The sequence below is a fragment of the Taeniopygia guttata genome, chromosome 1A, assembly GCF_048771995.1.
Source record: "Taeniopygia guttata chromosome 1A, bTaeGut7.mat, whole genome shotgun sequence".
Classification (NCBI taxonomy): domain Eukaryota; kingdom Metazoa; phylum Chordata; class Aves; order Passeriformes; family Estrildidae; genus Taeniopygia; species Taeniopygia guttata.
In genome coordinates this window covers 52,858,686-52,884,119 of record NC_133025.1, presented here as the reverse complement: position 1 = coordinate 52,884,119, position 25,434 = coordinate 52,858,686, and the positions used below count along the sequence as shown (strand labels likewise).

Below are 25,434 nucleotides of genomic sequence, written 5' to 3'. Positions count from 1 at the left end.
GCTTGCAGAACCCTCCAGGGCAATTGGTTGTATCAACTACAGTTTTATCATGGGTTTTGTTCTACTGAAGGAGCTAAAAAAAAAGCTACTAGGGCCAAAGTGCACATTATGTAATAAAAGATTAATTCTCTTAGCTGGTATGGCTCAGAAGGCATACAATAAAGTAAAACACTTGGTGTAGACTTGACCTTGTATTATCTGCTGCAGGGCACAGTCATCATTAGAGCCTACTGGCAACTGCATGAAACATGGATATAGACAGGATGTGTGTGCAATTAATTAGGGAAAACACATAAAAATCAGTGATCAACTCTGGGAAGAGATTTATAAGAAATTCTTGGATGTTAAGCAATTTATTAGCTATTTCAACCACTTTTACTTGTGATTTCACTCCCTTTCCCTAACCTTGGGACCTCGGATTCCCAAGATTCAGATTTCTGCAGCCATGTTATAGACCACAACCTCCCTTTATAAAGAAGAGAAAGAATGTCCTCCTAAATAATGATTCACCTATTCTATTTCTGAAGCCTGCTTCAGGAGGAAAGAGCTGTAAATTCCACTGATGATAAATGCTGATGCCAGTTTTCAGTCAAGTGAACCCTCTATTAGCCACTGCTTCTTCCAAAATTTCTTTTTGACCTACTAATTTGATGGAAATGTGAAACTGAATACACATGTTTGAGTAATAATTAAGAAGATACATATTTGTGCTGAAAGGCAGTTCACAATATTTAAGCATCAACTGGATTCTGGTTATTCAGTCATTCCCATGACAACCTGACACTTCCCTGTATAAAGCACTGAGATAAGGCAGTTTTGCCAGATGAAGTACAGGGAAAGAAAGTTCTGTTTGGCTTCCAGTAAAGGAAACCAGTGCAGTTATTTCACTTAGGGTAATTACAGCAGAGAAGCAGTGTGAATTCCCATGGTGGGGAAAGTGACTGAATCCTCATTTACTACTTATTTTAAATGAGGCACATGGGCTGCAAAAGACAGAATAATGCAGATGATGATGAGCCACACTACAATCTCAAACAGAGCACCACATCCACTTTTCCTCTTTTCATAGCCCAATTATCATTTTCCAAACACTTTCTTTCATCAAAATCAAAGACCCTTAAAATGGGTGATAGTGAGAATCAAGTGCTGTGATAACACTGGTTTGTTGATCCTCCTGATATCCTGGAGGGTCAGACTATCAGACTTGATAAAAGTTCTATCAAATTGCCATTAGAACAAAAATTAGAAAATGGATTTTCCAGCCTTATGCTCAATCCTCTCTACTGTTCTGTCCTTCCAGCTCTCCAGAGCGTGCTCTGCTCTTCATCGTGCACACTCCTCATCAGTATGCCGAACATTATGTGCCAGGAAGGGAACTGCTACATAGGAGAGTTTGTGCAGACTGAGTAAACAGTGGAAGTAAATGCTACTACATTTAGCTCAGCTGTGAAAAACCCCTAGGCTGATTTTGCATAGAAGTATATTGGATTTTCTTTTCATTTTTTTCTTTCCTGAATATCTAAACATTCAACTATCTGCCACAAACAAAATCTATTGTTATAATCTAGGCAAGCTGAATGCAAATTGTTTCTCCCCCACCCTCATTGCAATTTGTCAAGTCTCAAAATAAATCCAGAACCACAACGTTTTACCTTTCCCAGGAACACATCTAAGTGATACAGACACTTTACTGTCAATACCTGTCCTCGTGTATATCCTAGCATAGGTTCCATCATAGCCACTCTCTTCCTGTACTGCAGAGCATTCAGGGCACAGTAATATTGCAAGGATGAAAGGTGCTGCTTTCTTCTTGCATTTGCCACTTCTTTTGCAACTTCTGCCTTAAGCTGAACAAAAAATGATAGAGAGGTTGACAGAGTGTTACTGAGTATACGGATATTTTTACTGATCATCTTTGAGTTATTTTGAAATCACTCTCATTACAGAACTTCTCCAGGTTAAAATGAAGGATGAGAAACAAAGAAAGCAAATTGAAAACCCCAAGTAAGTACTTCAAACCCTTCTCTGTCATAATACTTAAACATTTAGGAAGCCCCTGTGACTACAAACTATGTAACTACCACCACTAAAAATCTGGATCAGATCTCTGTGCAAGAAATTTATTTGCAGCTGAGATCACAAGACAAGCCTGCAAGTGCAGAATTCAGAGGTGAGTAATTCACAGTATGCTATATCACATTGTGCTCTGTAAGGCATTTCCTTTCAAGAACCATCCTGTAGAACAGATTCACTCTCAGGACAAGGCCAGCCATACACTTTTTGACAAAGGGATGTATTTTAGAATAGCAGTCCAGTGGGCAAAGAAGGAGGAATGTAGAGCAATCCCACCCAGAGAGTTTATGTGCATTGTTAAGGTGAATGACAGGCCACAAAGAGTAATTGCACAGGAAGGTACATGCGAAGAAATGCAGTGCTTTAGGAACAGCAGACACAAGGCTTCATGGCAGCTCACAATGAATTGTGCTCAGTGATGCTACATCACCACCTCAGCTGTACAACACTAGGCCTATACAAAGCTATTTATAGTCACTTGGATTGCCTCTATCTGAAAAGCTCCCGTGGATCTGAAGGGCTCTAGTTGAGCACAATATTTCATCACTTGCCTAACTTGGAGAAAACAGGTGTAAGTGCTGAGTTGATGTTTAAAAGCTTTGTGTCTGCTTGGAAATGAAATCACAAGTATTCTTGAGCTACTGTGAATTTAAGCAATGAACTTTCCAAAGTTCACAATGAACAAGGATGCAGACAGAATGGCTGATGAAAACATTCTATTTTCCCTTTCACATTTGTTACCTTTTCATTTTCTTTCCTTTTCGGTAACCTGCTATACTTTGCCATGGACACGTCATGTTCTGTAGACAAGGAATATTATTTTTTTTTAAGAAATGTGATGTATATGTGCACAGATTACACGTCGTCTTTGCTCTAAGAGCTACATATGAATAGAAACAAAAAAGGGACACATACCATTGCTAGCAAGGCCAAAGAGATCCTTCAGTGTGCTTACTTCTGGAAAAGAGAAATCAAATATTCAAAGTAAAACCAGCTGTGAACACTTTGTTCAACTGAGACCCCTTATGGCATATTCACTGCCCAAGTCACTCCAGCCTTTCCACAGCAGAGATGTATACTTCCTGCTTATCTTGAAAATGCTAAACCAGATCAGCTGCTAGAGAAGTGAAAAGGCAGCTAGCTAATTAAGGGTGGAGTGAGTTTATTTTATTGAGCAAGCTGTCACTCTGAGAAAGATGCCCTATCTGCCCATGTCATTTCTCCAAAGAAGCACCATTTCACTATGTTTATCCTGACAAAGGCCCACCACTATCATACAAGATCAGCCATTCTGAACAACCTGACAGTGCTTATGTGTTACCGAGAAATTTAAGACCCACGGATGTATGAACTTTTTTTCCTTTTTCCTGTACACAGAACTCCCTCACTGTGGAACAATTTTGCTAAGCTGCTCTGTGAAAAGAAATCCTTAACTAACACACCTGACTGCTGGGTAAAATGCTTGCATTACAAACACTGGCCATGAGATTCTGATACAGGTAGGGAGAAAGACTAAACAGGCAACGTAACTTCACAAGTGTTGGGCACAGGTTACTCTTAGTGTCCCCACCAACATATGCTGCAACTGGCAAAAATTCACTGAAAAAGCTACAAAGAAAGCACATTTACATGAACAGACATTATGCAACTGTGAAAATACCAAGGGGAAATTGTAGGATGTCATCATGGTCTCTGATTATTTTTAACATCCTACTCATTAATCAGTTTCACTCCACCATATTTCCCCCAGAATGCTTCATTATGACTCAGATGCAGAAAGACAGAAGATTTTTCCACTTGTAACTGATTTGTATTTAGAGGTTTCTACAATCTTCAATGTATAGATGTAACAGGATCAAAAGTAAAAACAGTAACACAGTTATTCTTCCTTTCTTCCTTCTTTAATCCCTCTATGAAATTCCAGTGTGGCCAGGTCTCTACTAAAAATGCTCTTCTACAGACTGCATCAGAAAATGTGATGGATAGAATTAAAAAAAAAAAAAATCCAAGTTGAATAAACTTTCATTTTTTGTCATGAAGCTTTGGTTGCAGGCTTCACATGCATTTTTGTATCTTTTTTATGAAAAAGAGGGAAAAATCCATAAATATGGAAAAATAATTACTATATCTGAGGCCACATGAAAGAGGTGAGGAAGTGTTTATATCATCAACATATTACCATCCAAATTCTGCTTTATATTTGATAGTATATGATAAAAACCGTATTGTTAGACACCTGGATGTCCTCACAATTTCCAGTCAGATCCTTTAAGGAACTTAAACCAGTCACTATTTTGGTGTAGTCATTTTATCTCACATCAAAATGATGTCTACAAGAAGAACTTAAGTGGGACTGTGACAGCTGAAATGAGTAGTGGGAGGGGAAGGAAAGGGGGAAGGAAAGAGAGAAAGAGAAAGAGAGAGAGAGAAAGAGAGAGAGAAAGAGAGAGAGAAAGAGAGAGAGAAAGAGAGAGAGAAAGAGAGAGAGAAAGAGAGAAAGAGAGAGAGAAAGAGAGAGAGAAAGAGAGAGAGAAAGAGAGAGAGAAAGAGAGAGAGAAAGAGAGAGAGAGAGAGAAAGAGAGAGAGAAAGAGAGAGAGAGAGAGAAAGAGAGAGAGAAAGAGAGAGAGAAAGAGAGAGAGAAAGAGAGAGAGAAAGAGAGAGAGAAAGAGAGAGAGAAAGAGAGAGAGAAAGAGAGAGAGAAAGAGAGAGAGAAAGAGAGAGAGAAAGAGAGAGAGAAAGAGAGAGAAAGAGAGAGAGAAAGAGAGAGAGAAAGAGAGAGAGAAAGAGAGAGAGAAAGAGAGAGAGAAAGAGAGAGAGAAAGAGAGAGAGAAAGAGAGAGAGAAAGAGAGAGAGAAAGAGAGAGAGAAAGAGAGAGAGAAAGAGAGAGAGAAAGAGAGAGAGAGAGAGAAGAGAGAGAGAGAAAGAGAGAGAGAAAGAGAGAGAGAAAGAGAAAGAGAAAGAGAGAGAGAAAGAGAGAGAGAAATAGAGAGAAAGAGAGAGAGAAAGAGAGAGAGAGAGAGAGAAAGAGAGAGAAAGAGAGAGAGAAAGAGAGAGAGAAAGAGAGAGAGAAAGAGAGAGAGAAAGAGAGAGAGAGAAAGAGAGAGAGAAAGGCTGCTGAAAAAACTCACATTTCTGTTGCATAAGTAGGTAAGACTGTCTTTTACTTGAATATGAGCTTTTTTCTTTTGTAATTACATCAAATGTTTTTGTTACTGCCTTGCTGTTTGAGTAATGAAATCCCAATTTTGTGAAATCGGGTAACTTGCATGGAACTACCCTTGCATGGCAAGGATTTAAAGAGGACTGATTCCTTAAAAATCAAGGAATATGCTATTCTCTGAAGTTAAAACAACATTCTTGCTTGTGCTTGTCAAACAACCCCAAACTCCTGAAGTGGAATAAATACTGTTTGCAAGCCCGATTCACTGCTAAATTTCCCTTCTGGCAATTTAACTTCAGTGACTTCAGTGAGATTACACTGGTATAAAAGCACAGTGACCCAACAAAGAACAAAGCTGTGTATTTTTAAACTTGCACCATATGGTGCATAAAATGTTATGTGGTGGACTTGAACTGGTTTTGTCTGAGTAAGAGCATGCACCTGTCAATGAAATTCTGTAGCAGAAAAAAAACCCACAAAATTTTCTGTGAATCATCAAAGAACAAATTAATACATGGCATTACATCTCAGTTTATAATGAAATAAGCAAGAAGGAGCATATAAAGAAAATTGAAACTTAGAATAAAATTTACCTGTGAGATCTTTTTCTCGAAATTGTATTATTGGGAGAACCATTGTATCTGCAAGCTGTTTTGCCAGTTCAGAATGAAGAATATTGAGCTGAAACAGAGAATTGTTCTAAGACCCAATGTAAATAAAAAAAAACCCAGACCACAGAGAACATCAAAACACACCAGCCATTTGTGTCCAGTGGATATAATGTACTTCAATGCTTGAAATACACTTCTCAAGGTATCTGGGACAGGTGGGGATGTCTCCCTAAATGCTTCATTCCTGCCTGGTACTTCGTAAGGATCCCAGAACTTCCCAGTTCCCACATAACAGATTAGGGCAATTCACTTGACCATTAATTCTAATGCTTAACTCAAAAGGATTTAAACTGTAATTATCCTTTATTAACCTGTTTATGTTAACTCTCAATACCATGGAGTTACAGTCCCACCACCACAACTATAGTGTCTTTCCTTGAACAAGGGTTAACCAGGACACAATCACAACAGGGGGCAACTGCAACGAAAGGTCCCATTCAAATATTTTACCTTCACAGCAGTTCCCCACTCCTGTTTTTGTGTTTCTAAACTTCAGCATACAGCTGTTTTAAAGCACCTGTGTGGCACCATTTAGAATGAAGGCAGGCAAGGCTCTCACGTCAATAGTGGCCTGCTAAGAATATGAGATGGGAGCAGGTAGGACAGCTGGAGCACCAGGAGGGTGCCACACGTGGAGGTGATATCCGCCTGTTTGCTGACAGGTGACGTCCTGCCAGTGTCCTGGATACCTCCAGGCAGCCTCACGCAGGTAAGGATGAACTGAGGATTTCCCACAAGACAATACAATTCAATGCTGATAGAACAGACAACTGAAACAGGCACAAGGGGAAGCTAACAAACAGAGAAGGAGGCCAAGGAACAGAGCAAGTTCTTGTGAGGGAAAATGTGACTGACAGAACTGAGCAGAGGCTTTCCGCTTTCTGCCCCCAAATGGCACCATTCTCTTGAACCTGGGAAGGAGAAAGTTCTTGTTTTGATATGCCTGGAGTTCACATAAGCAATTACAAGACTTGTGATAACAAATGCTCCTTTCAAGCATCCTCAGAACACATGCAATAAGAAAAGCCTAAAACAAAATAAATCTTTGGGATTCTGCTCACTACAGCCTCAGAGTTATCCACAGGCTCTAAAATTTTTGACTTACTTTTTGTCCCTCTCTCCTCTTCCAAACAGCAGAACTCAGTACAGCCTTTTGCCTTCTTAATCAAAGTTGGAAGTAGACCAACAAGAACAGACTTTTCTGATGGCACAGCACTGCTCACAGCAGAGAGTGTGATTTGACAAATGAAACCTAAGCAAGGACCTAGATACCAAGGCCATATTGAAATATTACATGGGTAGGTCTAAACAAAAACTTTTACAAACACTCCCAGTACCTAGCAGAAACATCCAGGGTGTGGGGGTATTCACTGCACATAGCTTCACTGTCTTCACCACACAGTACTGCAGCCTTCCACAGACATCCCGGGATCCTGCATGATCTCACAGCAACTAAACTGCAAATTTATCAATTCACAGCTGCCCTGCATCCAGACCTGGCAAGTTTTGGCTCAACTTCAGTGTTTAAAGATTAGAAATGTGTCATTTTAATAGGGAATTATACAAAAGATCGCCCTAGCCTAGATGACACGTCCTGTTTTAGTCTCTCTAAGTTCCCTTAGGAAGTTCAGCTTTGCTCTAAGGATAGAATATAGGATGAAGCCACAGAAACAGCTCTAACCATTATGGAAGGGTGGTATCAAACTTCTTTATCCAGAATTAAATGACTCTAAAACTCAGGCACAATCTAGCCTTCAGTGGGAAGGCTGTGAATCAAAAGGAGTGACCCAAAGAAAAAACTCTAATATTCTGTATAGTAAAAAGAGAATATTAGCAATTCAATTTACCTCATCCACAACTTTTGAAAAATAATGGAGGGCGGATATCACTTCTTCATCTCCTTTACCTAGGGCAAAATGCTGGAAATAGAAACACACATTTGGTCCATAAATCAATAAAGATAAATATAAAATACAACATATGTTTTACTACAAATCTAATGAATATTTCTACAAGATGCAACAAATTATAAAAATAAATGTATAAACAGAAGCTCATAAATATACATTCTTTACCCTGCACTTCTTGTGTTAAATGAATGGATTTTGGACAACACTTAATCTTATTATAGCTATTTTAAAGTCATAGAACTGGAACAAACTGACTTGTATCTTCATAAATTTATTAACTCAGATTTTGTACCTTTTTGGGGTATTTTTAATCTGGTTCTTCTCTTTTTTTAAGATTCTCAGAAATGACCCAACTCCCTTGAACATCCTGGGGAAATTCATAACTGCCTTCACATAAACCAAGTAAAGCAAATGCCCTGAGCACTTCCAGAAAACACAGGTTACAGACTTTTTCACGAGTATTGAGGGAGAAAAGAAATCAAAGTCATGTCAAAGCTGAACATACCTGCTTTTCATAGGCAAGGAGCTGCTTCGAAAGCTGTTGTGTGGCAAGACACATTTCATTCTACAAACAAAAATGACATGTTAATAGAAATAATCAAAGGTCACCTGTGCTGCTGTTACCACTACTTTTTACCAGCCTCTCGACTGAATCTGAATCTACTTACAACCCAACATAACACAAACATTCAGCTGTGTGCAAACAGCTAGTCCCAAAATACCTGCACCGATGTCCTGCTTTCAGTTAGGATAGAGTTAATTTCTTCTCAGCAGCTGTTACAGTGCTGTGCTTTGGATTCAGAGCAAGAATGGTGCTGAAAACACACAGATGTTTTGGATTTTTGGGAAGTTGCGTTTATCTTAAGTAAAGGATTTTTTTCCTTGTCTCAGCTCAGCCACTGAGAGGGCACGCAAAAGAAACTGGGAGGGAGCACAGCTGGGACAGACAACCCAAAAGGGATACTCCACACCACAGAACATCATGCCAAGTAAATAAACTGGGGCAAGTACCCTAAAGGGAGGCCAGTCTGGGTTCAGGAGGGGACCTCTGCCATCAGTTAGTGGGCGGTGAACAATTGCAATTGCATCTTTTTTTTTTTCCTTTTTATTACCATTGTTAGATTTTACCATTATTATTGTATTTTACTTTATTTTCAATTATTAAAGTTCTTTTATCTCAAAATACAAATTTTACTTTGATTCTCCTCCCCATTCTACTGGGGTGAGGGGAATAGAAATTGGGTTGAGCAAGCCCCACAAATAGGGATGACAGAATTTCCAGCTGGGCTTAAACCATGATAACAGAGAAGCAGCAGTAAGAGGTATATACTTCAGAGCTACAGTTTAACTACTTTGAATAGAGCTAAGATTTGGGGATTTGGTTTTAGTCTTGGGTTTCCCCCCCATCACAAGAATATCACAAAACTAGAACAACCTCAAATACGTGGGTTGCCATACCAGCATAAGAATGTTTCATACTGGTTAATCATCTCTTCCCAAAACCTACATCGATAAAGTGAACTAGAAGATGTGCCTCCATAATGCATTCATGCTCAGGAATGCTTACAATGTACCAATGTAATTACAGCACTTTAAGTGGCTACAGGAGCACAAACCAGAACATCTCTCTTCTCCTGAAAATAAACACACTTAAGATGTGCTTACAGCGGGTAAGATTTGTAGGGAAGGTGTATAATTTTACCTGACAGCTGGAAAAACCAGACAAGCACTTGGATATGTCAATCGTTAATCAATGTATTCCTAACACTAGCATATCAACTGCTCTGTCCCTGATTTGTTAACAAGGACTCACAACAATAATAAAAGAAAAAAGGGAAGGAGGTAACTGACATCTGTCTTAACCCCTATCAGATCCTTCTCGTCCTTAGAAATGCAGAGAACTAATAACTTTAAATTTAATTTTAAACCTTAACAAACTATTCCTGTCTCCAAATATATAAGGCCATAGAGAGTTTGTAAATCTAGAAGCAAATCTCTGAACTGCTTTAACAGAACCCTTTATACTAGGGCTGATACAGAAAACCATTAAAACTAGGACAGAGCTTGTGTTCTCTTATTGTCCCTTGTCATCCTGAGCAAGCAGAGCCCAGCACAGTGAACTATCTGGGCCAGAGACCCTGAGACACCCTTTGCTTTGGCCTGCTGCCACCTGTGACATACAGCCTGGTGCTCCTGCTCTGCCTGGGCACGCCAGGAACGGGGCTCATAGGGCAGCAGGGCCCAACAGCGTTAATGTGTGCTCAGGGGAAAAACCAAAAAAGCCAAACCAAACCAGCCACAGCCTAGGTACCAGCTGCTGCATGTGAACACAGGACAGGAAAAGCTGAACAAGGTGATTCTGACCGACTTAAAACACCACACTGGCAACACTCCGAGGCAGGAGGAGATGGCACAGCAGAGGCTTCTGAGGCACCAACCCGAGCTCAGAGCTGAGATGATGTGGGCCCATGCTCAGATCATGCACACCCCATGACTACTCTCAGTTCACAGTGACAGATTAGTCTTATTTCTTATCCCAGCCCAATTAGTAATAAGCACTACACTTTCACACAAAACAATGCCAATGATTCCTGTAAGATCTGCAGGTTGGTTATGCATAATACATAGTTTTTAAAGGCTGTACACAAACATTTGGTATTTAAGTATTTCCCAAGCTAGAGGATGGAAAAGGGTGTTCTGCCTTATGATAAAAAACAAGCTCTGTTAAGGGTTCAGGCATGGATAGGAATGAGCCTTAATTATTTTTCCCCAAGCAGTAACACAGAGAGACTTTGCCACCTTCAAAGCAGTGAGTTTATGGCAGGGAGGACAGGACACCCTGCAAGCATACAGAAGACATTAAAAGGGTTTGTTTGTACACATGTGGGAGGAAATTAAGATTACAAAAAGAAGCAGACGTTCTCAGATTTGGCATATTTTTCATAAACACAATCTCAAAGACAGTCTTCTTACAGTTCTTACCCAGCTCTACGTCCTCACAAAGCGACTGTGATGCCACCTGTAAGTTGTACAGCTGGATCAGGGTGAGAGAAATCTTTTGAAATAAACCAAGTATCAGAAATATGCCTCTTTTCCCCATTTGCTTCCATTTACTTATTCCTGCCAAGTCTGCAGTTTTGTGCTCTGCTCTGAATCTGGAAAATACCTCCTTCTGGTTTAAATCTGCTAACACTAAAAGAGGCTTCAGAATAATGGGCTGATAAAAACAAACAAACAAAATCCCCAACCCCAAGAAAACCCTGGCCAAAGACACCCTGCTCTTTTCTGTTTGCCATCCACAAAGCTTCTACCAGTTTGGTTTTTAGTTTTACTCAATCTCTACCCATGGGGAAAAATTAATTCTGGGTCCTTCATCCTCCCTGCTAACACCTGCCAGACTTCCTTCCCACTAGAGGTACAAAATCAAGCATTGTATCATTTGGGAGAAAAAAAAACCCAAAAAAACCCAAATAAAAATCAAAATGAAACAGACACACACCCAAAAACTGTAAACAAATCAAGTTAAGCTGGCAAGCTGAAACACTCCATTGCATAAGGAACAGGAAGCAAGCAAAGTGCTCTGCTGACCTAGTGGTAATACTGCATTGCTAAACACACTAATCTGGGAAAGTTTGGCTTAATCCTCCTCCCGTTTCTTCCTAATCAGCCTCTTCCCCTCCCCCTGCCCTGCTGCCATTCAGCTCCAGGACTCAGAAGTTATTTGCATTGCTTCAGTTGACAGATCCACTAAATCCAGGCCAATTACTTTAACAGGTTTTAATCTATTTCCAAGGCATTTTCCCATGGATACAACAACACTGATTTCCTTTGTCCTGAAGTGACTGCAATGCAATACACCACAGCAAAAGGAAAACTACAATACATTCCTGATTCCACATTTCTTCCACATTATCTTCACATTTCAGAATTGATCACACATTTATGGAGTGGGACAACTATCAATGAGATGATATCAAGCAAAAACTCCAAAAAATGCTGAAGAGAAATGGAAGCCTTCTAATAAAGGCAAACTTAACCAGTACTGGGCCTTGCAAATACATTCATTTACACTAGATGATTCTACTTAATGGGGAAGACATCTCTGCAGCATTAATGCAAAAAAAAGTGTACCAGAACGAAGAAAAAAACCACATGTAAGTAAGTATAATTAAATCAGTAGTGATTACAGATGTGCTGACTTTTTTTTTCCCTTTTCTCTAACCCTGGCTTGCGTGATAGCCCTAGGAATAGACTTCTGTAAATCCAGTTCAAATGGATAAGGTAATGGAAGTGGGTCTTGATTGTAGCATTAATCCACCAGAAATTAAGTACAGATAATTTAAAAAAATACTGTTTAATTTTCAATTTAAATTGAAAAAAATTTGAAGGCTGACCCAGCCTTCAAATAAGTCAGTGGAAAAAAACCCATCTGTCTTACTTCCTGGGCTAGTGCCCACAATAAAGACGTGGTAAATTCTACCTTCTTCATTATCACTTTTATCCACTAAGCTGTTCATATCATCAGAAGAGACTGATTTTTCTATAACCTCTCTAATAAAATATCCATGCCATTTACAATTTTCCAGTGAGGCAGTCCATCCATTTTTAGGATCTCTGTATTTTTCCAAAATAAACTCTGAGGACTAATCTGCTGAAATCCAAAGATATTTCTGTACACAGTTGTCTAACAGACTACAGATTTGAGGGCATGTAAAGGATTAAGCTGAGCTATAAACTAACTTCTAAAGACAGAACTATTCCATCAGAGCCAGTTCCAATCCGAATATAATGAAGCTTTCTGCAGAGCAACTTTTCTACTCCAGCTACAGTTGGCATTTTTAAAACTACAAGTAACTATGACACAGAACGACCAAAGGCTGCTTCATATAAACAAGCAAGACACTGGTAAAGGTATTTATCCATGCACTCTGCATGTGCAGAATGACATATAATAAATTTTGGGTTACATCTGGGAAAACTTAAAGCCTCATCAAAGAGAAAAAAGACCCAGGTATGGGGTTAAGTCAAAGACCAGGAGGTAGTTGCAGCCTGTCCACCCCTTCAGAGCTAGGCAACACATTTGTCTTCAAAATCAGGCACAGCACAGAAAGAACTGGGTCTTGATACAACAGTTTTATGCAGCTGCATTTACATATGCTTATCTTCCTACAAAACAGAATTATCCAGCAATCTCGTAAATGGCACGGTCCTACAGGCTTAGGTTTGCATATTAAATGGCTTGGAAACGTGAACCCAGGGCTGCAGAAGCTAAGCCTTACCAGGGTGCTCAGGCTGCACAGCACTTTACAAGATCAGGCTAGCATATGGCTTGCCCTGGTGCTGACTCACAGCATGGCATCCCATCCTAACAAATGGGAACAGCTCAGCAAAGGATCATCCAATTGCTCCAAGGAATAGAAGCCACCAGCCAAAGCTCTGCTGAAAAACACCAAAAGCAGCTACAATAGGATGGTTAGCTCAGTACAGAAAAAACCTCTTCTGCCAAAACAATTACTATCAGCAGGGTAGCCTTACATTTGTGCTGCCTCAGATCCCCAGATCCTCCTTAGCACAACATTAACCTGCTTCCAGGCGTGGTGACAACTCTGGCTTTATAGGCAGCACCAAACCCAACTCCCATGCCTTTGTAGGTACATTAGTTCTCATGTGGTAATCTTGCTTATCTCTGTCAGCAATATATGGTCAACAGCCTCAGGAAGATAATGCAAAGTATGAAGCAAACTTACGAGTATGGAACAATAAATAATACACACAGTATTTCACAGTAGTCAGTGATGACAACTGTAATTTATTGCAAATGTTTATCCCATTCTAATACTCTGTTGAAGCTTCTCTATGCTGAACTATGTTTATAAAATGCTAACAATTTTTAGTTGAGTAACTTTTAGGAAAACATTTTAGGAAAAGGTCTTATAATTTGAAAAGGCAACACAATTGTTCCCTTAAATGTGAAAAGAAAGCAATTAAAAGAAAAGCTGTATCAGTGCTTACTTGCTAAATAAACAAGAACTCTCAGCACTTGGGGTTAGCTATGCAACATAATAAGTATGAAAGTCTATGTATAGCCTAAAAAGCCTGACACCCCACTACTGAGTTACAGCCTCCTGAAGGCAATACACAGGAAAATTAAACAAGCAGCACTGTTGGAAAATGCAGACATGAGGAACTATGAATTTGCAGAGAGAAGTAATGCTTATAAAGCACTACCTAAAATAGCTTGACAGATTCAATCTGTCCTGACCCCCATGTACTGTGGTACCAATAAACCAAGACTATTCTGTAAGTGTCAAAAGTTTCTCTAAGAGTCTGGACATAAAAAGGCAGTCAGCCACAGAGGTTGCTGCTGCTTTGCCTGTGTGCCTCTGCAATCACAAGACAACTGCTCACAGACACAGAGATGCTGAACAAGATCATGCTTCACAATTCCTATGCTGTTCCCTCTCCAGATATATTGATAAAAACAACATGTGTTTATTTTTACTCCTCTTCTGACATCACTGCCCCTGTATCTAGACAGGTTTGTCAGGACTCATGAGATGAAACATCTTTATAATGACAAAATACTGCATCTTAGTCTCCCCTCACCTGCTCAGCTGTTTATCCTTTCTAATAATCAGTGGAGACACAAGAGTCTCCTAAGTTTCCTAGGAAAACTTTTGCTTCAAGTGAAGATTCCCAGCTTAGCCATTTCTAGAGCATGATGGAGAACTGGAAATGGTAGTAAAGCTCTGAAAACAATTTATTTTGACAGTGATCAGGAAGGTAAACTGGGCACACTTTGCTCATACACCATTGCAAGAACCTCAACATTGTAAATTAAGCAAATTAAATTTTCTAACATCCTTGCTTGCTGCTGCATTATAATATTGCTCAGGTAATAAGCATCCAGACTGACAAACACAACACTCACAGAAATCAGCAGTAATGCCAGATGCAACATCAGGGCTTCCATTCAAGAAGGAAGAACTAGGGGAATAAACTCTGTAAGGAAGATTTCCTGTATAAGACCACTACTGTGGTAACTCTTTCAGGGTACTACAGCACAGCTGGGAGATCTACAGCAGGAAGTATAATATGTACTCACACAGGTGCAGTTTATTTGATGAATATAAAAAATGCTTCACTGTGCTTCACTGCATTTAATCACACTGGTTTGCCAGATCAACCAAACCTCACTCCTCCAGTGCCACTTTTGGGTCCTGTGACTTCTCCTTAATCAGGGCATTAAGGCAACCTCACTCCTCTAGTGCCACTTTTGGGTCCTGTGACTTCTTAATCAGGGCATCACACACTGCATCTGCCTTTGTAGCATCACAGCCCGTCTTGCACTAAAGAGCTTCGTGTGCAGAAGAGTCACCACCTGATCCCATGTGGTGTGGGTACCAGGGAGGTGAGAGCACTCTCCTCACCCTGCAGGGCAACCAGAGGCTTGTAAAGCACTGAGGGCCTTGCAACCAAGGCAATCTGCTACCCATGCACCACCCAGCTGCAGCCCAGGCAGCAGAGCCACGGCTGCACAGCACGCTGCACCTCCCTCCTTACACTCTTTTTAAAGTCCTGCTCGAATACATCTAAGTCTGAAAAGATGTTTTAAAATATTCCTATTTTCCTAAATGTTTTTTAAAAAATATGGGCAAGTATTTCTTTTTCACACTCCTTTCAAGTGCACTGATCCAAGTGCTTAAAGCAGTTTGAGCTGTCACTTTGCAAATTTAGTGTGGCTCTCCACACAGAGCAGCGTTTTGACACAGCTATAGACAGCTATATGCATTTATCCACACAGTTAATTTACAACATGCAGTTGGTACTAAGTGCTACTCCCCTGAGACTTTGCACTGAATCCCTTCAACTACTGTTATTCTACCACAAGCTACAGTGGTTTGAATTACATAAAAATCTGAGTTTTCATCACCAAACTTCTAGTAAGCCAGCCCAAAATAACCTTGAAAACATGGTTAAGACATCTGGGAAATGTTAAGTTCAGAAAAAACTATGGAAGAAAACAAAATTAGCATTTTTTAAAACTATTGTGTATTGAGGGAGCATAAACCCTGAATTTTCAGTACTGGTACAGTACTGGTCAATCAGAACTGGTTTATTATCAGTTTATCAGGATCAATTATCAGTATTGGTACAACTCAATGATTTTTCTGACTGCCTTTCTGCCTTTTTCTGACTGCCTTGACTGTGATCCCAGTCATTTTATGGCCATTGTTAAAAGTAGGGCAGTAACTGTAATTCCCATCTTACAGACGCAGAAATCAGAGCAGGAGATGACAATGACTTTGTAAAGAGAAAATTTGACTTTGCAGAGACAAAATTTAAGTCAGGAAAATAAAAAGGCAAATTCAGAAAGTGGATTCTCAATACTCTCAGCTTTTACAGGGTTGGTAACACCTCCTAATATGCTTCTATTAAGGCCCAGATTACACATCAATAAAAGTGCTTTTTCTCCCAAGTTGAGATTAGGCAGCCAAGAAATATCACACACATTTTTCTTAACTGTCCATAACTAACTTTATGTTTAGTAGGCAATTCAGCATTACCCTTCTATTTCTACATCTCAAAACTGCATCAAACTCGAAAGACCTATTTCAAAGAATATATCCAATATTCACAAGCAACTGCATATTTACATCAAACTAAAGCAGTGTTCGGGAAAGAAGTGGTGATAAAGTGCTGGAAAATTAAGTATACTGAGTAGAAATGCAAAATATTGATGGGTAAATGTACTGAAAAAATGAGAAAAGGAAATGTGATTGTGGTGAGACAGAAATGGAGAAGGCAAAAAACCAAGATGAAAAGAAAGAGGCAAAGAAAAGCAGAAAAACAATTTTTTTCCTTGAATCACATAGAGCAACCACTTCCTAAAATGCCATCCTAAAATGTCATCAGCAGCAGAAAGGGACATTCAGTCCTCCAGCTGGACATCAGATTCCAGATTTCAACCCAATTTATCTCCTCATTCCCTTCTTCATCCATTTTAATCCTACCAAGTCTTTGCTGTCAGATTCCTACCACATACTCTTTGTTACTCTTAAAGCACAGTGACTCTACCAAAATGCCTATCCCTGACTTTCAGTGCTGATTTCATGTCACCTCACAAGCCCTTGGCCATGCCCTGCATCATTTCCTATGTGCTGCAAGCCTCTGGCTGCTCTACATTTGCATGACATCCAGGACATGAAGACTCTGAAGCTCTCCAAATCTGGATCTTCCAGGTAGAGGCAGCCAGATCCTGGGCAAATGGTTCTTCCATCTCAAACTATCAGCCACCCAAAGAGCAATCCCACCAAATGGACATATACTTGCTTATAGCTGATTTCTAATAATGTAGGATCAGGCACTCTTCAGGGAAATTCAAAATAGCCCTGAGCTCTTAATCTCTCTGTGTACTCTGATTTACTGGTTTAAGAATAGAAAAGTTGTTTCTAGTGAACTCAGGAATTTAACCTACATAAGTACCTGCAAAACTTCCATGAGACACTGTGTAGGTCTTTAAAGACCCAGATATGGCATTTTGAAACACCTAATTTTATGCACATGGGAATCAGCTTCACTGAAAACTACTGAGACTTACACTTTCCAAAGGACTGGATATAATTTCTCTTACAGGTTTTACTTTCAAAGGGATTTAGTCATCTAGGTCATGTAAACACTCTATAAAATGTTATTTTTTCTGCTCCAACTCTTTTTTTTCACATCTACCGTAGGTACTCGACTTTAGGATGACCCATGTACATCTGCTCTGTAATCAATGGACATGGGCAGTTCGCTCCATGAGGTGAGTCACAGCATCAAAGCTAGGTGCCCAAACTCAGTGTGCAGACCTAGGAATTGTATCTACATTTTGGCAAGGAATTTTGTCAAGGCTGGCCACCCAATGTATCACAAGGTAAGGACACAGTACAGTTTTACTTTGATTAATTATTTGGAGACAAAGTAAATAACTTTTTTTTTTTTTAATGAATACTACTTTTCTGAGCATCAAGGCAGGAAGAGGTTGAGCTATCAGATGAAAAACACCCACAACTCCTCTTAAACCACAGAAAGTACATATACTTAGCAACTCTACTGTAAATAACAGCATCACAATAGCAATTTATCTTCTACTCCACACTGAACAAAAGAAATACAAATGAAAAATTACCTGGGCACCATAGACTCGTTGCATTGCCTGAAGCAACTGGTTTGTGTATTCTGTAAGGGTTCCTGCATCTTCTTCAAAGACACTGAGCAAAGAACGAGTCTTTAACAAAAGAAAAAAAGCAAACAGTTTTTAGTTTTGAGTGGAAATCTTAAAAAGAATCAAAAAAGTAAAAAGTAAAAAACAATCAGAAATAATATGCCCGTGACTTGCACAATTCTGTTTATTCAGATTCTTTTATTATGGATAGGTAAACTGAGGCACAAAGAGGCAAACTATTAAAATGCTACAGCCACATCCCAACTCCCAGGCTCTTGCTCCTACTAACAGACAGTCCTTCCAACATAATTAGGAATGTAAAAAATCCTGAGTATCTTCCTGCTGACGACAGTAATTTAAACCATGTTAAGGAGTGGGGGTCAAACACCACTGCTTGCTCACTTTACTTCTCCAGTGTCAGACTGCACTCAAAGCACCCCTTTCCACTGAGATAATTTACACTCTGTTATTCAGTCCCCACTGTCCTGAGCAACTCTTAAGGGGCCACAGCCAAAGCGAGCTGATGTCACTGGACCAAACAAGGAGAGTTCATCTCCAAGAGGCACACAAGGATACACCCACTCAGAGATACCCTGTACTTTCTTCACTCTGCTAACTCATCTTTGGCAGCAAGCAGGAAGGGGAAGGAAGAACTTGTGTTATCTTAAAGACACAAATTCCCTTGGTTTGTTCAGGTGGAACCATCAAGAATAAAGAATTATGTTGCTGACACAGCTCCCAAGATGGGAAAGAAAAGATATTTCAGAATAATGCTGGGCTCCAGAATTTGCTAGATCTTTACAATAATTAAAGAGGAAAGATTGTCCCTTTAACAAACTCATGATCCATACTTAGTCTTAGCTTTGATAAATCCAATCTATTTGAGGCTAACTGGAAATGTCTCTCCATCTGTACAGCTAACCTATATGACATTAATGAGCTTCATCTGCTTACACGAGGGCAATACATAAACTCCAGTACTTTCACAGACATGTCAGTCCTGTAAAAGAGCAAGTCCTTTAAGTCCCCCTCTTACAGGAATCTCTAATGTACCTGAAGTATCCAGGTTCGAATTTGGGAAATTTATTTTCAAAGGTTTAAGATACTCCACTATTTTAAGAGAAGGCACATGCATTTTCCAAGGCATTTTTTCTTCTCTGAAAAACTCTCCACCCAGACTTTTTTTGTCCTGGAAAACTCAACACCAGCATCCTTCAAGAATCCTAGCCTATGATGAACTATCATTTCACCTCTGCTGAGAAGTATCCAAGCCAGAAACTAGTGCTGCTCAGTGGTTAAAATACATGACCTGGGAGTCAGTCTTTGGGTTCTCTTCAGAACCTTCCTCCTCTGAGTAGCTTTAAAAGCTCTCAACAGCTCACTTGGCTGATGTGCTGAGCTGCTACAACACCTCCCACCTGGGAGATGCTGGCAGTTTGGGAAGCTAGTTTGAGATCCTAGCATGTAAAGGAGTATGCATTACAAACTATTGCTTTCAAATAAAATGAGCATAAAAACCAGAGACTGGAGAGAAGTCCAAGTCAATGAAATCGATACCAGGAGCCCAAATGTTTAAAGCACCTTTGTACAGAACTTCCCTGTAAGGACAGTGATTTAGGGAGTTTTCCACATTAACATATTATTTCAGTAACTGCAAACATATTGATTTTTAAAAATATCTGGTTTCAAATGTTTTATCTTCAATGATGTAAAGCAAAATAATGCCAACAAACTATTTTATATCTATACAGTACTCAACTTGTGTTACAATGGCACCTGTTTTGTGCTACAATGGCACATGAAAAGTACAGGGTACAAAAATGGTTAAAAAAAAAAATCTGGCGAAAGCAAAAACTATAGAACTTGACACAATGCTTATCAAGCCAAATGTCAAGCCAAAACTCAATGATTATAAAGACATTGCTTAAATTAGGCTACAAATCACATACTTCTGCCTGCTGGAAAAGGTTCCCAAATACAGGAATGTCAACTGCATTTATAAATTTTAGTGAATTTTTGCAGACTCAGATTTTTCGTTTGTCTAAATATGGTTTGAGGTAGAACAGCTCCAGGAACCAACTTCTGAAAGTTTTGGCCTCTGTTATTAGTACATTGTTCAAAAATAATAAAAACAACAAATTATTCAGACAGTTTGGAAGTTATTGTTGGAAACTTTTACATTTAAGAATATGAAATCACTGTAACAAAATACCAGCTTATATGTATTTTCTTTGTTGCTGTTTTGACAAATTTTGGAATAGCAGCTAATTCTGTTGAAATAAACCAGTAATCCAAATTTTAAGCTAACATTTAGGAGGCCCCATTATTCACAACATTATCTCAGCTTCTGAAAGGATAGGAAAAAATTTTCTAGTTTCATGTACTTCCTTTGATTTTAGCATGACTGCTGACATAAATTTTTCTCTATTTTGTAGCCAAACACATCAAAATTAAGACACTTATTATGGCCTCTTCAGCCAGTATCTAGAGACAAATCAAGACAAAAGTACTGTACTGATGGGAAGAGATAAATGAAGTTCCAGAAACTTGATGAAGAAATAACTTTGGCCTAATTCTCCTCAATCTTGCATGTAAATCACATACTTCCCACAGATTATAGAAAGTGAGGTTATATCCTCATTTCACCATCCCTTTGCACTTCTGCGACTGCACAGAGCAGGAGAGAATCGGGTTCCTTCTTGCAGAAGTAACTGGTCCTATAAGATGCTATACTGCTTATTTCTGTGGAACAGAGACTAACTTTTTGCTTTGATTTTGTGAATCTAAAGGTCTCCCCAATGAAAAAAGTAATAAAAATATAAAAGACTGAAAAACCCACTCCTGCTTCCTTGCATAAAAAGAGTATATTTTAGCAACATTGGGCCATTATAAAAATTAAACAATGTCCCTCACTCTGAAAGCCATAGAACTTGAAGAAAAAGCAATGCCCAAATCAGGGTAAAACATCCTGCCAATACACAGGTTTATGCATTGCCTGGTATTCCAGTGATGGCAAAGGAGACATTGACAGCCTTCATTTCAGGACACAGGAAAGATAATGACCTCCAAATTCAGTTCAGTGCATTGTTCAAATGCTTTCAGACAGCGTTACATTTTTAATCACTGAGGGAAGTGTTGATTGAAGAGGTAAATTAGCTCACTTCTCCTGCATGTCAATTCCTTCAGCTTTAGGACACAGTGGGTAGGTTAACAATAAAAATGTGGCTAACTACCCATAACGAATCTGGTACATTCTGGTAAACTGTGGAACACAGAAAAGCTCAGGCTGGTAAGGAACTCCGCAGGTCACCTAGTCCAACCCTCTGCTCCAAGCAGGGCTGACTTTGGTGTAACATCACATTACTCAACACTTCTTCCAGCCCTCTGTTTAAAATTCCCAAGGATGATTACAAATACGCCACATCAAACAGATGATGGAAATCCTTCTTACTAGAATGGGATTTCATGAAATTACAAAAAACCAGGATAAAATGAGGCAATTAAGATAAGACCCAAGGTTCATTAAGTCCTGACAGGTGCACTTCCAATCTTTCCTTCAAAATGTCTCATGACAGGCTCTGTAACACCTTGCAGCAATCTGCCCTACAGCTTACCTATTCATTCCTGCTCCTGATCCACCAGCAGACGCGTTGGGATTACAACACAGGGTTACCTGGGAGCTGCACCCACACTGATCCGCCCTGCCCTCGTTTACTTTTCCCCCGTCCACCAGCTACTTTTGTATCTCGCTCTACACCACGCTTTGTTCCCAAGCGCACCTTCCGCATCCCTCAGTGGAATTTCCATTATTTCCCCTTCCTCTAACTTCTCTTTTCCACTCAGCCAGCCCCTGAACACATCAAGACACGACATGCTCTTCTCTGTGGGCCTTCCCCAGTGCCGGGGTCCGCAGGGCAGCCGCGGCGGGGCACGGGGCGCTGCGCCGGGGCCGAAGGAGGAACATCCTCCCCGCCTGCACTCGGGAAGGGAAGGGCAGCCACCGCCTCTCCTCGTTCTCACAGCCCTTCAGAAGGTCATCTTTGGTGGGATCCGCCTCACTTATCCTCATGGGAGCTCCTACATGGGAACTGCGGCCCTTGAGGAGCAGGCACGCTGGCGGTGACACTCCTCCAGCCCATTTTGTCACCGCGGCCAGGTGACTCACAGGTGTCCCTTTCCCTCCGGGGGAAGCCAGCGCACCGAGCCCTGCCCACCTGTCCTTCCCCGACACACCTCAGCTGTCCAGGGCAACCCTCACGGCCACCGAGCGCGCTCCCACCCACACGGGACGGTGCGAGCCAACAGCCGCAGAAGTTTCGCTGCCCGCGCTGGGGGAGTCCCTCGTCCCGGGGGACAAGAGGAGCAGACTCTGCCTGCTGTTCCCCACGAACACCAGACCTCCCCCGCGGCCGCATGGCCGCGCAGCGCATCCCCGCTCCCCGACGGCTCCGACAGCCGAGCCCGCCCCGCTGTCCCCGCCCGGCCCCGGCACCCCTCTCCCCGCCACGGGACGCTGCTCCCCGGCCCCGCCGCTGTCAGTCCGCCCCGGCCCGGCCGGACCCGCGGGCTGCCCGCCGGCACCGAGCGCTCAGGTGCGTCACACCGACCGACGGACGGACGGGCTGTCCCGGCAGCGGCCGCTACCTGCGGGCTGTCCTGCAGAGCCTCCTCCAGGAGGAGCTTGTCGACGGCGGGCATGTTGGTGCTGCTGCTGTGGAGTCCGGGCAGGAGCGGCGAGCGCGGCGCTGGCACGCCCCGGCGGCGGGGCTCGGCAGCGTCCGTCCGTCCCTCCCTCCGTCCGTCCGTCCCCGCGGGGGCGGCCGCGGCGCTCCGCAGGCACCGGGCACGGCTGGACGGCTCCGCTGGCGGGGCCGGGGCCGCTCACTCCGCCCAGTTCCCGTCCGGCGGAGGAAGCGAGTCACGGGAGGGCCGGGGTGGGGGGGGAGGTTCCTGCCGCCATTAGCTCCGCGGGACGGTGGGCGCGGATGGAGGGCGGCCCGTGCCCACTTCCCCAGCTCCGCTCCCCCAGGGCAGGGTGGCGGGAGGAGGGATGCAGCAGCCGCCCTGGATACCCCCTCAGCCGGGAGAGGCTGTGAGGGTGCGATGAACACCAGGGGAAGATCAGCCCCTCCAGCCTGAGCTCCTGGCGCTTGGGGACCTCCAGCTGCAGGCGAGCCCTTTGCTGTGCTCTCCTCTCCTCAGGTGCGCCGCGGGGACACTCCTGGCATCAGCACAGCCGCTTGCTTATCAATTCCCTCGTTTGTTCTTGTTCATGGACAACTCTGCAAGTGAAACTGTGAGACCTTGTGCTCCAGACAGGCAAATCTCCGCACAGCCGTGGCTCATAACACCATAACCCCGTAACACTTGGGGGGTTAGAAGGGACGCATTTTGAGTTATTAGTCACATGAAGATGTGCTAAGCTATGTTTTTGTAAGTCTTGATGCTGTCTTAATTGTGTTGGATAACTCCAGCATTTGGACATTAATTTGGATGCTTAGTTGAACAAAATTAATAATTGCAAAGTAAGCACAGCTTGATCTGTATTTGATTATGTACATGCTTTTGAAGGGTGTCCATTGCTTTTAGATGCCTTAGCTTCTCCAAAAGTCCTTGGTTATAGATCTTGTAGGGAAGTTGCTCCATTCTTGTCAGCAGTAGCTTTTGTTGCTCCAGTGTGCCTTTAGATAAAATGGAGATACTCAAATCCAGAATCTCATTTAAGGAAAAAAAAACACCAAAAAAACCCCAAAAAACACACAACAAACAAACAACCCAGGAAAAAAAAAACAAAAACAAAAAGACCCCCAAACAAATAACCCAAACAAAACATCAAACCCCAAAACCTACTTCTGAAGATTTTAGGAAGAATCCTGCCAATGAAACAGATTATGCAAAAACCATACTGGCTGTAAGATGCTACCATCTTTGAATAAATGTCACAATTTTCAGATAACTCATATTTCTACCTTCTTTTAAAAGAAGAAAAATAATTCTAAAAAATGCAGCTTGTGTTGTAAAAGAGCTCCAAACATTAATATCAGCCAGCTTCTTGCATCTAAGTCCCAGTGGATTTTTCCACTTCTGGCATTCTTAAGCAATAGCAAACATTTTATATGACAAGGTGATTGCTAATAAAGATTGAGGGGTATTTTTTCTGATTAAAAGACTTTTTGCAGATTGGCTGGATGATTGTTTGCTTTAATTATGAATGAGAAAGACCACTGAACCCTGTAATTTTGGCTAAGGTATTTCTGTGTGTCTGACATTGATTGGTATTGCTTCTGAAGCTTGTGATGGGACCTTTAACCCAATGTGCCAAGCCATAACAGTGGGACTGCCCCACCAGTCCTGAAGCTGGACTCTCTGTTCCAGGCCTTTGAGTAAGAACAGAGGTCTCACATTCAGTTCCTTTTCCTGCCTGAAAGACACTGAACCATAATAAAAATCTCTAGCTAATACCAAAAATACCATGGATGACAGTATGTATTTACATAAAGAGAATAAAAATAGATACAGATTTATCATAATAATGTTTCCGAGAATTTTAGAATGGTGAAAAGAGGTCAGAGATTTTTTTTTCCTACGGAATATGAAATAGGGCACCAGTTAGGCATTAGGCTTAAGAATCCATGATCACATCTGAGCCAATTTTGTCAGTCTGTATTAAGTCTTAATTTTCTTTCATCAGAGACGTTGAAAGCATTAATTGAAATTAATGGAGAACAAGAAAACCATGCTTCATCAGATTTTCTGTATCTGTTAAAGTAGCTTCAGGGCATTTTTTAGTATTTACCAAATACTTAGTTTTAGTGACAACTCTTGCCTCTTGCTTTCCCCCTCTTGTCTTGAAATAGTTCAGCAACAGCTCTTACCCATTGAGTTAAAGTATTTCCTTCACCAGGAAAGCATCAAGGTGGTTTGTGGTTTTATTTCACATCAGTGCAATAACCTGGAAGGTTTTGTATTCTTCCTTTTGATGTCTTTGTTTAGTCTGAGGTTCAAGAGTGGAAGCCTGTTGTCATTATAAAGTTCAGGATAGTTATTTCCAGAACAGGTTCTACTAGTTTTATTTAAATAAAACAAAAAGCACTTCATTAACTTACTGAAAGGTGATGCTTTTTACTAGTTGTCATTCTTGCATCATTTCCTACATAGCTATAAACTTGGCAGATTGCTTATTTATAGTGAACAAAATGTTTTTATTGAGCTTTATCAATTCAGTCCAGGTGGTTTTGAATTTGCCTATTAGTAATTTAAATTAATTTCCCAATCACTTGGTTTTATTTGGTCTCAAGAATTATTCTTCAGTTTTGGTAACTCCAAATAATGTTTCTAAAACAATTAAAATAACACACAGTAAAACTACCAAACATTTCAACAGCTGATTTATACAACGTTAGCAGTATTAG

At 41.0% G+C, this 25,434-nt stretch overlaps 1 protein-coding gene and 1 long non-coding RNA gene across 3 annotated transcripts in view; both read right to left on the bottom strand.

Moving 5' to 3' along the window:
* Positions 1-22,899, bottom strand: part of APPL2 (adaptor protein, phosphotyrosine interacting with PH domain and leucine zipper 2) — a 33,766-nt gene extending 10,867 nt beyond the window's left edge. The window contains exons 1-8 of one of the 2 annotated variants that reach the window (XM_030263165.4): positions 22,667-22,899; positions 17,987-18,085; positions 8,321-8,380; positions 7,753-7,824; positions 5,828-5,915; positions 2,989-3,030; positions 2,815-2,873; positions 1,701-1,847 (exon numbers count right to left, since the gene is read on the bottom strand). In XM_030263165.4, the coding sequence (XP_030119025.2) occupies positions 1,701-1,847; positions 2,815-2,873; positions 2,989-3,030; positions 5,828-5,915; positions 7,753-7,824; positions 8,321-8,380; positions 17,987-18,085; positions 22,667-22,720 (621 nt within the window). In that variant the 5' untranslated portion in view covers positions 22,721-22,899. Of the gene's footprint in view, positions 1-1,700; positions 1,848-2,814; positions 2,874-2,988; positions 3,031-5,827; positions 5,916-7,752; positions 7,825-8,320; positions 8,381-10,797; positions 10,835-17,986; positions 18,086-22,666 lie in introns of those variants that run through there. The other variant, XM_030263166.4, reaches the window with a different exon arrangement.
* Positions 22,900-23,533: 634 nt separating this feature from the next.
* LOC121469117 (uncharacterized) lies at positions 23,534-25,034 on the bottom strand. The gene is made up of 2 exons (XR_005978971.2): positions 24,898-25,034; positions 23,534-23,703 (listed from the first exon to the last, which is right to left on the bottom strand). It is a non-coding gene; the product is annotated as an uncharacterized lncRNA (long non-coding RNA).
* Between the last annotated feature and the right edge of the window lie 400 nt (positions 25,035-25,434).